We start from the raw sequence: 12514 nt of genomic DNA, 5'->3' as shown, positions 1-12514 counted from the left end.
GGGTCAAGAGCAGCTTTCAAAGGAACGTATTTCTTAGACCATTAATGCCTCTAGAAATAAGAATATTAGAAATCTTTAGACCATCAAAAAAAAGTCTCGAAGTATGCAAAGCTAAATTAATAGAAAAACCTTTGTACCAAATTAATTTAAAACAATCACGAAGAGAAAAATTTTCATAAATAAAATGATAAACAATTTTATTAGAATATAATTCTTCTTCTTTCAAAAAATCACAAATTTTTCCATCAATAACAATAGAAATGTTGTAAAAAAATGTAAACATTGATTAGAAAATTTCAATGTTGAGGAAAATCCAATTACCATTAATTAAAACATCTTTAACTTTGATAGAACTAGGGAATTGAAAATAATTAAAAATTGAAATCCCTAAAATCTCATACAAAAAAAAAAAACCTTTAATCCAAGGATCAAACAAAAATGGAAGACTAATATTGCATGTTATTTGAAAAGAATTGACATTTTTTAATTCTAGATATTAATAATGTCTTTCCAAAAAGAGAAAACCATGGATATGTGTTTTATCCAAATAGATCCTTAATAATCTAATTAACAATTAGCTAACAAAGAATTAAAATTAAAATCTCTCCAAATTATCTTATCTTCAAATATAAAATAAATATTATCTAGAGAAGGAATGTCAATAACTCCCAAAGACTTAGGCAAAGTAATGGTACTAAAAAATATTAATCAAATTTTCTAATTATAATTTTGCCAAAAGAAATTACTAATTAAATTGTTAATTATTTCCTTAATGCATTTAGGCAAAGAAGTGGAACAAAACAAATAGTAAAAATAAGTTTTAATGATGAAGTTAATTATTTGAATACGACCAATCATAGATACAACTTTTTGTTTCTAACTGACCAACCAAATTCTAAGTTTGTCAATATTAATATGAAATCCATTGAATTGAGCTTTGAACTCTTAACAATAATATCAAGATAAGTGCATGACAGTCTTAGTAGGAAAACCACCAATATCATAAAGATTTTGTTGAATAGTTGAATAATTGTTTTAGAGAAACAAATAACAAATTTAGAGAAATTAATCACTAAATTAGAGGCAAGACTAAACTTATTCAAAATAATTGTCAAATGAAAAATAAAAGAAGGGGCAACATTGCCAAATATCAAAATATCATCAATATAAATAAATTGATTTGCTTTATTAAATATATGTCACACATAAAAAAATTTGAATGCATCCAACATAGAAGAAAGAGCATCCATAATAATGACAAATAAATAAGGTGAAAGATGACAACCTTATCGTAAATCAAAGAAAGAAAAAATGGCCATTTATTTCTCCATTAATAATAAAAAAACAAACATTTGCAGTACAAGCTTTAATAAAACAACTAGAATTAATAGGGAATCTTAATTTAACAAATGTATCATAGAGAAAATTTTTATTAACCATATCAAAAGCCTTTTAAGGTCAATTTTAAAATAAAATATTTTACTAGAGCTAAAAGAATTAAAATCATATAAAAACTCATTAGACATAATAATATTGTATATACTATCTCTACCTTTAAAAAAAAAAAAGCTAGAGCAAATATTAGAAAGAAATAGTTTAATTCTATCCACCAAAAGTTTGACAATAACTTTATACATGGTATTAAAAAGAGAAATATGATGAAAATGATTAAAATTTTGAGCACTTTACATTCTAGGAATCGAAGTGATGCAATATTGTTTAAGTTTATTATGAAGATTGCTATACATAAAAAAAATATTTGATAATATAATTACTATCATAACCACTAATATCCCACACATCTTTAAGAAATTTGAAAGAAAAACCATCCGGACTATGAGATTTATTACTATTAATACAATAAAAAGTATTTTTAATCTCCTTAGGATACAAATATTTAATTAAGTTCTTTTTATCAGAATTAAAAATATAATTAAAGATAGGAATACTATAAAGAACCGCATAGAAAACATTAACATAATTATTAAAAAGAGAAGTGAAAAAAGAGATAACTTCATTAGCAACTTCTTTTTGATGATAAACATAATCACTATAAGCACAAATTTCTTTAATAATACTAGAATTATATCTAATTTTATTCTTGTAGTAAAAAAATTAATATTGCTTTCAGTCTTAGATAACCAATCACATTTAGCCATTCACTTTAACCATTTTCAATTACAAGAAAAGGTATTATGAACATCTTTTTGGATAATAGAAGCTTGATTAAGCAAATATTTGAAAAGAAAATTTGTATTCAAGCTTTTCATAATCACACCTTGCTTACTTTTTAAATTTGAGATCAAGTTTAAAAGATAATTATAACATTAATACTACAAACAACATTAAGCAACATTAATAATATCAAGAAGCTAGAGTATTGACTCCAATAATTTTTATATAAAAATTTGTGCCTCAAATTATAAGTATTCCACAAAGAAATTAAAATAGGAGAGTGATCTGAAGTAGAAAAATTCTAAATTTTGAAAAAAAAAATCAAGAAAAAAAAACACCCAAGAAGTATTGCAAAAAGCTCTATCTAAAAGACATCTTATGGGATTATCAAGTTGATTATTGAACAAAAAAAAATCAAACTAGTATTTTGTAACTCTATAAATTAGAATTAAAAATATATTTATTAAAATAAAATAATTTACTATGAATATGTGATATACCACCTACATTTTCATTAATTCCAAGGATACAATTAAAATCACTTAAAAGAACCTAGTGATCATCAATATTATTAGAAAAATGAGGAAACTGAATCTCATAAATCTTTCATAATTAAATCACTATTATCAACATAAATGAAAATAATATAGAATTTAACAGAAGAAGAGAAAGTGACATGACTATGAAAGTACTGAATATTAACATCCAAATAAATGAAATACAAAATATCAGGTTTCCATTTAATCCAAATACACCCATGACCATCCAAATCAAATGTATGCATATTGCCTTGATTATGAAAAAGATCAAATTGCATAGTGGAGAAATTATCAGAAATAGAAGATATAAAAAGCTTTGTTTAAGAAAGTTTGATCAAATATGCTCAATTTTCATGAAGAATTCTCTTACAATTAGCAATACACGAATCATTATTAAATCCACAAAATTATGATCCAAAATATTTGGATTTAACATAAATAAATATAAGAAGAAAGAGAACTAAAAAAAATGAATCAAAGCTAATGAGTTTATCAACTTTAGACATCCATTTCTATGCCTGTGAAGAGAAAGGTGAAGTAACATGAACAAAATAAATAACATCATTAAAGTCATTTGAAATAATATTGTCATTAGAAGTATTAAGAATACTATTTATAATGGTATTATTACTTGTGTCGTATGCAACAATAACAAAATCATTACCACTATCCAATATAAAGCCATCTTTTAGAATATGATTATCATAACCATCAACAATGTTATGCTTATTACTGACATCCAAACTATCTTAAACGTTGGCGATGTCATTAAATCCCATATTAACTCAAAATGTAACGAAATTTATATTATTAAAATTAAAAACCACAATAACATAATGACTTTCTCCAATATTCTCATTCATATCATTATTAGTAGAATACATCATTAACTGAAACATCAATATTAAGGCTAGGTGCAACATCATTAATAAAACTATGAACAACAGAAGTCGGAACAGTAACAGGAACAAAACTAGAAACAAGAAAAGAAGGTTTACTCCTACTTCTATTAATTCTTTAATTATTTATATTATTATTCCTACCACTAAATGTAGGTAAAATAGGAGCAGAATGATGAGTATTTGCTATATGACAAGATCAGGAATCATGAGCGAATGTGGAACAAGTATCACAAGAATTTAATTTCCACTCATACAACACTAGTAAAATAAATTCATGCCCAATTATCAAGAGAAATATAATCGGAGAGATGAGATTTTTTGATAATTTGAATATTAACTTTAGAAAAAGAGAGAAATGCACATTTAGTTGTTAAAGAATCAACAACTAGAGGAAAAACTAACTTTACTAGCAATGTTATAAATACTAAGTTCATTCCAACAACACAAAAGTTAGTTAGGGAATTTCACCTAAATGGCAATGATTTTAAAGTCCTCTTTAAGTGGCCAAAAATCAGAGATCATCTTTTAAAGATAAATGAATTTCTATATTTGAACTAAGAGTCACCCATTAAAATTATTTCCAAATCTTCTTCATAATTAAATTTAAACAAAAGAAATATTTTGTAGATAAAAAAATCAACCACACCTTTTAATTTTCACATTCTATTAATCTCTCGCTGAAAAATTACCATAGAATGGTCTCTTCCCAAGTGTATATCCAAATTAGGCCAAATTGCATTGTTTTGATCCTTTTTGAACTTCAAGTTCAAAGAAAAAAAACTTATTTTGTGAACAAGGAATATAAGAAAAATCAAAGTTAGAAGAACTATTAAGACATGAAACTAAACTCTTCCACTTGAGTGTTGGAATAGGGCCAAGAATCGACCGAGCAGAAGTAGAACTAAGTGGAAGAAAAATAAAATCCATCTAATAAAATGGGCAAAGAAGTCCCAAATTTGAAAGAATAACAAAAAAAAAGGAGAAATAAAAAGAAATAAAGAACTTTCCCAAGAGAGGGAAAACAAAAAGAAATGCGGAAACTCTAGAGAGAAACATTGAAACTCTAGTGAGAAGCATGAGACGTCAAAACTTCTCCCTAAATCTTGCTATGGAGCTCTTTGCCCGTAATGTTTCTCCAAGATCGAAAACTTTTCCTGAGACAAAGAGACAAAGAGACAACCACCCGAGGGAAACACGAATCAAAAGAACAAAAATCTATGAATACCAAAGTCGATCAAAATAAGTGATACAAATCTTCTTCCCAAAAGAAATGAAGGAAAAAAATGAATTCTCACGGAGAACCCTAGCGATGCTCCAAAAATTGCTAGATAATCACTTCCGCAACCCTAGCAACGCTCCTTCTATCGTCTTTCATTCTTTAACCTAAATATTCACAACACCTTAATTTTTTATCTGTCCATCATCCTATTTAAACTTTAATTCCACAACTCATTCAACTCTCAACCATCATGGACATAGACCCAACTATCTTTCTACTTAAAATCAAAAAAAAATTCTTTATCAATTTTGATAAAAAAAAATGATCAATCTAAATTTTAAAACCATTAACTTTAATTTAACATGAGAGCATGGCTTTTCCTTTCCTCAAATTAAAATTTATGGCCTTAAATGGGCCGGCCCGTGCATCCGGCCTGCCAATACATTTATTTTCAAGACTTCCCGCTCTTTCGAAACAAAGCATAACAAAAAAACAAAACAAAAACCTGAGCAACGTAAAAATGATTTCACGAGCAAGACTGAAAACAATCCCTAAATTACTAGAAACAAAAAATGGAAATTACTCGCCGAGCGGGATGCATCGGTTTCAACTGGATTAGGGCACATAAGACTCTCGCCGTTGAGGTGCAGTAGGGTTTGATTTCAGGAGATGACTTCTCCTCAGGGATCCAAGCTGCCGCCAAATACTCCGTCATCAAAGGCACTCTCAATCTTCTTCCTCTTTTCTTCCATTCTGATCCGAAATATTAACGCTCTTTGGATTGCTGAATTTTTACGTTTTCTTACCCGCACAATTCCTTTTGTTTAAGGTTCTAGATCTGACAATGCTTGTTATTTCCAGATTGAACTTGAGTGTACATTGTGTTTGTGTTCAGAAAATGATAAATAAAGATCCTTGTTTCTAAAAGCTTGAAGCATTTGTGATGGATTTTGAATCCTGTTTTTGTTGTTTTTTTTTTTTCAATTACAGGATTCTCCTACATCGAACTTTTTTAACAACTTGTCTCCAATAAACGTGATTAGCAGCAGGTTAAGCAGCCAAGCTTTTGATAGCGTTGATATTCCATCCCCTCAACCGGTCTTCGCAACACCACAAAATCGCTTGATAGATTCAAAACTGTGGAGAAGGTAACAACTTGTGGCCTCATGTTCTGTTTGAGGAATGGAAATGAATAATGCAGTATGCTTGTTTTGGTGTTTGTTTAGGTCTCAAACGCTGTTCTTTCCTTGTTGTGAGAAGCCCTTCACGGGTGATGCAGATCTTGCTGCCACATCTTCGGAGTATCCTTGCATGACCAGGCAATTTATTCCAATTGCAGCTGTTCAATCAAGTAATGGTAGTGAGAAGAAGCTTAATAGTGGTCACCATCCTCAGGATGAAGTTTGCAGGAGTCATTCGAACAGTGTGGATGAATTTTTGTCCATTCCCAGTGAAGATTGTGAAAATAACTCTTGCTCGCCTGGTTTTTTCTTGGGAGAAACTGATGATTTGGTTCGTGATAAAGATGCCATTCCTTTTAGCAGCAATGGGGATCAGATGGCATACCCCAATGAGGATTCTGCACAAGTTACGGAGATGGCCTTTGGCATCAACGGTGATCAGATGGCATACCCCAATGAGGATTCAGAACAAGTTCCAGTGATAAACTCTTCTGCCACTGTAACCAATTTTGTGGCCGAATACACCAAGCAATCAGAACTTGTTAATGCTGAACTGAGTTCCAACTTAAATGTTGGTGATCAAAATTCATCATGTCAACTTGAGAAGGATTCTGCCAAGCAGAAGCCAAGTATTCAAATTGTGCCTGCTGCTTTTGAAGAGAATGAAAAGAAGGGAGGACTACTTGGCAGGAAGGTTAAAGCTAAGTCAAATTCCTATGTAAATTCAATTTCTAGTAGAGATGATGATCCTATCACTTTTGATAGGAAACTATCTAATCATTCCCATGTTCCAAACACTATGAATTTTAGTAGTATGTGTCATGTGGACGAATGCCCAAGCACTTCCAGTACTTATGTGCTTGGAATGCAGGATGTTGTAAGTACAGAATATTTGGGTAAACTGGGCGGTGTTTATGAGGCAAAATGTGAAATTCCAAGAAATTCTCAGTTCCACACTAATCATCCTGGTATATCGAGTCAGATTAGTGATGCATCTGGCAAGAACCAGAGAAACTATGATCAGGAGGTACAAATTATGTGTTTAACTGCACCTATGCTTTCAATATAAACTAGCATGAATTTTTTTGGTTCTGTGCCAATAGTTTCATATTAATTAATCAATTAAGTTCAAAATTTTCAAAAAATCTCAAATTGGATCAGATAGTGATGCTGCAAATGATACTGATCCTTTCAATGCTTATTGTTCTTATTTCTTTACAGTATAATTGCAATTCATTTTCTTCATGTTTAGGATATGACCCAGCATAGTCGCGGCATGTATAAACGTCTTCAGTTTGAGGATTTTGAAAAGAAGGAACAGAGTATTGCATACGCTGGAAACTGTACGAACTTAAAAAGTCCTCGTTTCATGCCAGTGACAACAATGATATCTTCTAATATGGGAAGTTCACATGGTTCTACTACAAATACAATTGCAATGTCTAGCACAGTTCAGTCGATTCAGTCCCTACCAGGAAATATTTCCTGCAATTATTTGGTTAAGACTGATGGTTCTGAGCAAAGCAAGGGAAGATTCACTGCAGTGGTTCCTAGATCGTCTGGTATTGGCTTGCACTTAAATACCATTGGCATGACTGGGGAGATGAATGGCCACATAGATATGAAGATGCCAATGGAGGGTTTAGGTGACAATGGGAAAACATTTTTGGACATTGGTTGTGAAGTACTGTCACAGGAATCGAAGGATATGATGGTCTTAAGAAATGGAGCTAGAGAAGTTTCAGTCCAATTACAATCTGATTCTGATGATTCCTCATTTAATTCAATGGAGGAATGCAATAAAGAGAAGCGTAATAAACCACTAGATTTTGCTCCAGATTACCATTCACCACTTGATGTAGAACCTTTGGATATGTGCATGCAACCGGAATTTAGTGTTCACCACATAACTCCGTGCAGTAGAAAAGGATTGCCAGGTGTAGAAACCAGCAAATCAGAGGATTCAGCACAAACTAGCCTTGGAAAGAAGAGGCAAGCATGCATTCTATTAACTTTGTTTTACTGCCTTCCATTCTCTCTCTTTTTTCTCTTCTTACTTTTCAGATTTAACAGGAAGAAGAATCCAGAGATTGAGGGACAAAAACGATGCAGTTGCAAGAGGTCCAAATGCCTGAAACTGTAAGCTTCTTCTGGATTTGTGCTGAATAGGATTTTATTCTGGCAGTCAATTTTATGCTTTATTCTATGTTCCTATTTTTCAGCTATTGTGATTGCTTTGCTGCTGGAATGTTTTGCAATAAAAGTTGTGCTTGCCAAGGATGTTCTAATAATTCAGAAAATGAAGAAATGGTCAGTTCAACAAGGCAACTGATAGAAGCTCGCAATCCACTTGCATTTGCTCCTAAAGTTGTGCATGCTAATGGTGATCTAAAAGAGAGTGCAGTAAGAGTTTTGACACATTTTTCAATTTTATTTGTTTCTCTTTTGTGAGGATAGAAAATAACAATCATGTTCTAGGATAATAAGCATATCACACCTCCTTCCGCAAGGCATAAAAGAGGGTGCAATTGCAAGAAGTCCAAGTGCTTGAAGAAATACTGTGAATGCTATCAGGTGTGTTTCTATTGCACTACTTTTTTTTTTTAATTTTTTTTATTTATGCGTTTCAGTTTTTATATGCTTACATTTTTCACCCGCATTTTTTTTTTTTTTGCGAAGGCTGGTGTTGGGTGTTCCTTGGGATGCCGTTGTGAAGGATGCAAGAATGTTTATGGGATGAAAGAAGGTATGCTTGAAACTAGCTTGGTATTGCCTTGATATTTTGTTGGCATTGCTAATTGTAGAAAGCTAACTAAAAGGAACCAAATGAATTGAGGCCTTTAAGTTGTTAATCACGGGAATAAGTTTTGTTTTAAGTTATAGTGTACTTATTGATTAGTTTTCATTAGTAGCAGAGCGGTAGTAAATTAGTAATTAATTGATTCATTTTCTAAACAGTTTTGTTGTCCTTAGAATGCTACATAAAGCCTATTGTTTTAGGTCCCTTTTTGGTGGATGCTTGTATGCGACCCTTCTAAATTTCCTTTCTTAAACAACTTATTTTTTAATCAATTTCATCACTTCAAGATGATGATAAAAATGAAAATAAGAAACAACGAAGTTAAGATTTAGAAAGAGCAATATGAACATAACAAAAGAAATGTGTAGGATATTCATATGGTGGCTTTCATAGGATGAATAGAAGACAAAAGCCTATCGGCGATCAAAGTTTTTCGCTCCTTCTAAATTCCAAATAAAATCTATGATTATTTCTCACATATGACCAGAAATCTAATTTATTTTTATTCTGTCACGATCCAGTCTGGGAGTTCGAAATTACCTAGGTGGGAATTGTTAATCGGATGGAAGAAAACTATCTAACAATTCAATTTCATAATAAAATAAAATCTAATGCAGAAAAGAGTCATTCAACTTTATAAAACTTATACTTACAAAAGTTTATTCACATTTAGATATTTACATGTAACAAAAAATAAAATTGAACTATAATACTTATCAGTCTGGACTCTTCGACGCATATATGCATATTCTTTGAGGTCAATCCAGTTTACAATTGATTTTTCTGTAAGTTATTAGTAACTAAAGGTTTGAGTTAAAACTCGCCAATGGACAAATATTTCACATTTTAAAATATTTTATAAAAAACAACAAATAGTAAAAGATTGTGCGCAGTAAAAGAAAACAATTTCATTTGTTTTCATTTATTTATGCTAAATTTTTTATTATTGAGAATCATTATTTAAATATATATTTAAAATAATATATGTTTAATCATTTCTAATTCATCATAGAGGCATACAAACATTTTTTTTTTAATTTTCATGCACAAGTACATTGCATTCTTCTACCAGTATTATCTAGGGATGACTCTCATATACATGCATATAACATACTTTATATCTGTTGTTACACTTAATATTTAAAAAGGTAAACATGGATTTTTTAAATTTTGAAAGAAACTTTGAAAGACACCAAAGACACGTGTAAATAAATAAAATTATCGTAAAATAAAAACATATTACTCACCTATATGATACAGTCAGATTGTACTTTTCCTTAGTTCAAATCTAATCTTTTGGCTTACTCACCTATAAGAAGAATTTAATTTATATCAATTCTATTTTCATTTCATTTAAAATTTTTGCATGCTAGATAATTTCATTGAAATATTCAAATTGTCTTTATCCCCATGAAATCTCCAATTTATTAATTATAACAACATTCCAATAATATTACTAAATAATAGCAACAATTAAATCAAATTTTTGTTAAAGCTTCTAAAATTTCATTCTAGCAAACTTAAATTTAATAATAATTTAATTCTAAACTAATTCTAAATTTAGAATTCTTCATTTCATTTTAAAATTCCTTAAATTAGGAAAATAACAATTAATTATTGCAATCAAACTTTATACCTGAATTTCCTCTCCTTTATCTTCCTTAGTTTCCTCATAAAAAATCCCTAAAATTTTAAAAATCAAATATTAGGATTTTTTAATTGGAATTACATTTCATAATTTAATTTAAATCAATTAGAATTAATAACTCAAGTAATTTAATATTTTACTTTATAAGCCTTCTGCCTAGCTCTAAAAATTTCGAACCGAGCAAATGAGCGTTTGATCGAACTCTCTCCAGTATGCCCAGAGCTAGCTTTGGCGTGCCGCTGCTTGCGCCAGGGGTTTCCGAAGCTCAGTCCAGGTCCCTGTAAGCCGCATGCTAAAGGGAAATTGGCTGATCCTCTCTTGTCTACCGAAGAGCTAGGGACGAAGGCCTTTGATCGGAGCATGAAGCTTTATTCGAATCTTTGGAGCTGTGCGAGATCCTCCTTCCTTTCACTGACTGCTCGCAAACACTTGACAAAGCCCCTCGAGCTCTGTCACATTCGATCGTGAGTGGAGGGAAACGCTGCTTGTCTTCGTCTTCTCCTCCTCTTCCCCCTCCTCTGCCTTTTCTTCTCTCTTTCTCTCACGGCTTCCTCTGGCTTGCTCTCGTTCTCCCTGTCTCTCTCGACTCCTCTGTTGAGTTCGAATGTGAGGAGATGACGAAAAATCGTTTCATTCGAACGACCTGTGAAACCACAGGGGTCGTAACAAATAAATTAAATTCATTTTCATTTTTTTATAATTATTTAAAATTTTTAAAATAAAGATTATTATTACGATCTTCACTTATAAAAATTTCATCCTCAAATTTTAAAGTATAAGAATATAGTTCATACCTTAATATAACATGTGAGGATGTATTTCTCTCATTTCTGATTCCTTCTCTCATGTGGCATCTTTTCAATTCCATGCTTCACTAATACACAAAAGTAATCTCTCTGCTCTTAAGCTGTTTCACATCATAATTTTGATTCTTTCTAGTTCATTCACAAATGTCAGGTTAGGTTGAACATTTATGAGGTCTATGACAACCTTATTAGCCTTAGTAGCAATATACTTCCACAATAAGGAAATATGAAACACATTATGTACCCGTACATATGTGCTAATAATGCAAGTCGGTAAGCCACTTTCCTAATTTTCTCTATATTTCATACGGACTAACATACCATGGACTCAACTTTTCAAACTTTTCGAATTCACATTTCATCAGACCGGCCTTCAGAAAAACAAATCCCCCCATTTCAAATTTCACCGGTCGGTGTTTAACATCATAATACTTTCTCTGCCTATCTTGGACAGCTCTCAGTCTATCATCAATCTGTCAGATATTTTTAGTTGTTTCGTCAACTAAATCAACTCTAATTTACTTCCTTTCACCAGCTTCTGCTCAACAAAGAGGTGTTATGCATTTCCTTCCATAAAAGACTTCATAGGGAGGCATGTCAATAATGGTATGGAAATTGTTACTATAGGAAAATTTTATTAGAGGTATATGCATTTCTCAACTTTTACCAAACTCAAGTACACAAACTTGAAGTTGATCCTTCAATATTTGGATCGTTTTCTTTGACTGACCGTCTGTTTAGAAATTAAAATTTGTACTGAATGTCAGTTGAGTACCTAGAATTTCTTGAACTTTTTTCTACAGTCTGGATGTGAATCTACTATCTCAATTTGACACAATAGATTTTGTGACTTTATGTAGTCTCACAATTTTATTGACATAAATTATGGCCAATTCGACTACAAAATCTATCTTTCTGAAAGTCAATAATTGTATAGACTTAGTCAAACGATCAATAATCACTCATGCAAAATCACGACCTTTCTTTGATCTCGGTAGCTTCATCACAGAGTCCATAGCAATGTCCTCTCATTTCGATTCTGGTATAGATAGCAGTTGCAACAACCCACTAGGCTTCTGATGCTTAGCCTTAATCATATGTCAATTAGGATACTTTGCCACTAACTTTTCTATATTGTTCTTCAACCGTGTCTACCAGAATAAATCTTTAAGCTCCTGTTACTTCTTGTTGCTTCTTGAATGTATCATGTATCATGAATAATGTCTCGTGTAGGATTTCTTTAC

General features: G+C 31.2%; 1 protein-coding gene across 2 annotated transcripts in view; it reads left to right on the top strand.

Annotated features, from left to right (window-relative positions):
- Positions 1-5373: 5373 nt before the first annotated feature.
- LOC110031499 overlaps positions 5374-12514 on the top strand; it is a 40929-nt gene continuing 33788 nt past the window's right edge. Inside the window, exons 1-8 of one of the 2 annotated variants that reach the window (XM_020734722.1) lie at positions 5374-5555; positions 5826-5983; positions 6062-7043; positions 7281-8008; positions 8090-8155; positions 8239-8419; positions 8495-8590; positions 8696-8762. In XM_020734722.1, the coding sequence (XP_020590381.1) occupies positions 5505-5555; positions 5826-5983; positions 6062-7043; positions 7281-8008; positions 8090-8155; positions 8239-8419; positions 8495-8590; positions 8696-8762 (2329 nt within the window). In that variant the 5' untranslated portion in view covers positions 5374-5504. Of the gene's footprint in view, positions 5556-5825; positions 5984-6061; positions 7044-7268; positions 8009-8089; positions 8156-8238; positions 8420-8494; positions 8591-8695; positions 8763-12514 lie in introns of both variants that reach the window. The other variant, XM_020734721.1, reaches the window with a different exon arrangement.

This window comes from Phalaenopsis equestris, unplaced genomic scaffold (genome assembly GCF_001263595.1).
Source record: "Phalaenopsis equestris unplaced genomic scaffold, ASM126359v1 Scaffold000834, whole genome shotgun sequence".
Taxonomy (NCBI): Eukaryota; Viridiplantae; Streptophyta; class Magnoliopsida; order Asparagales; family Orchidaceae; genus Phalaenopsis; species Phalaenopsis equestris.
This window is presented reverse-complemented; position numbering and strand designations above follow the sequence as displayed.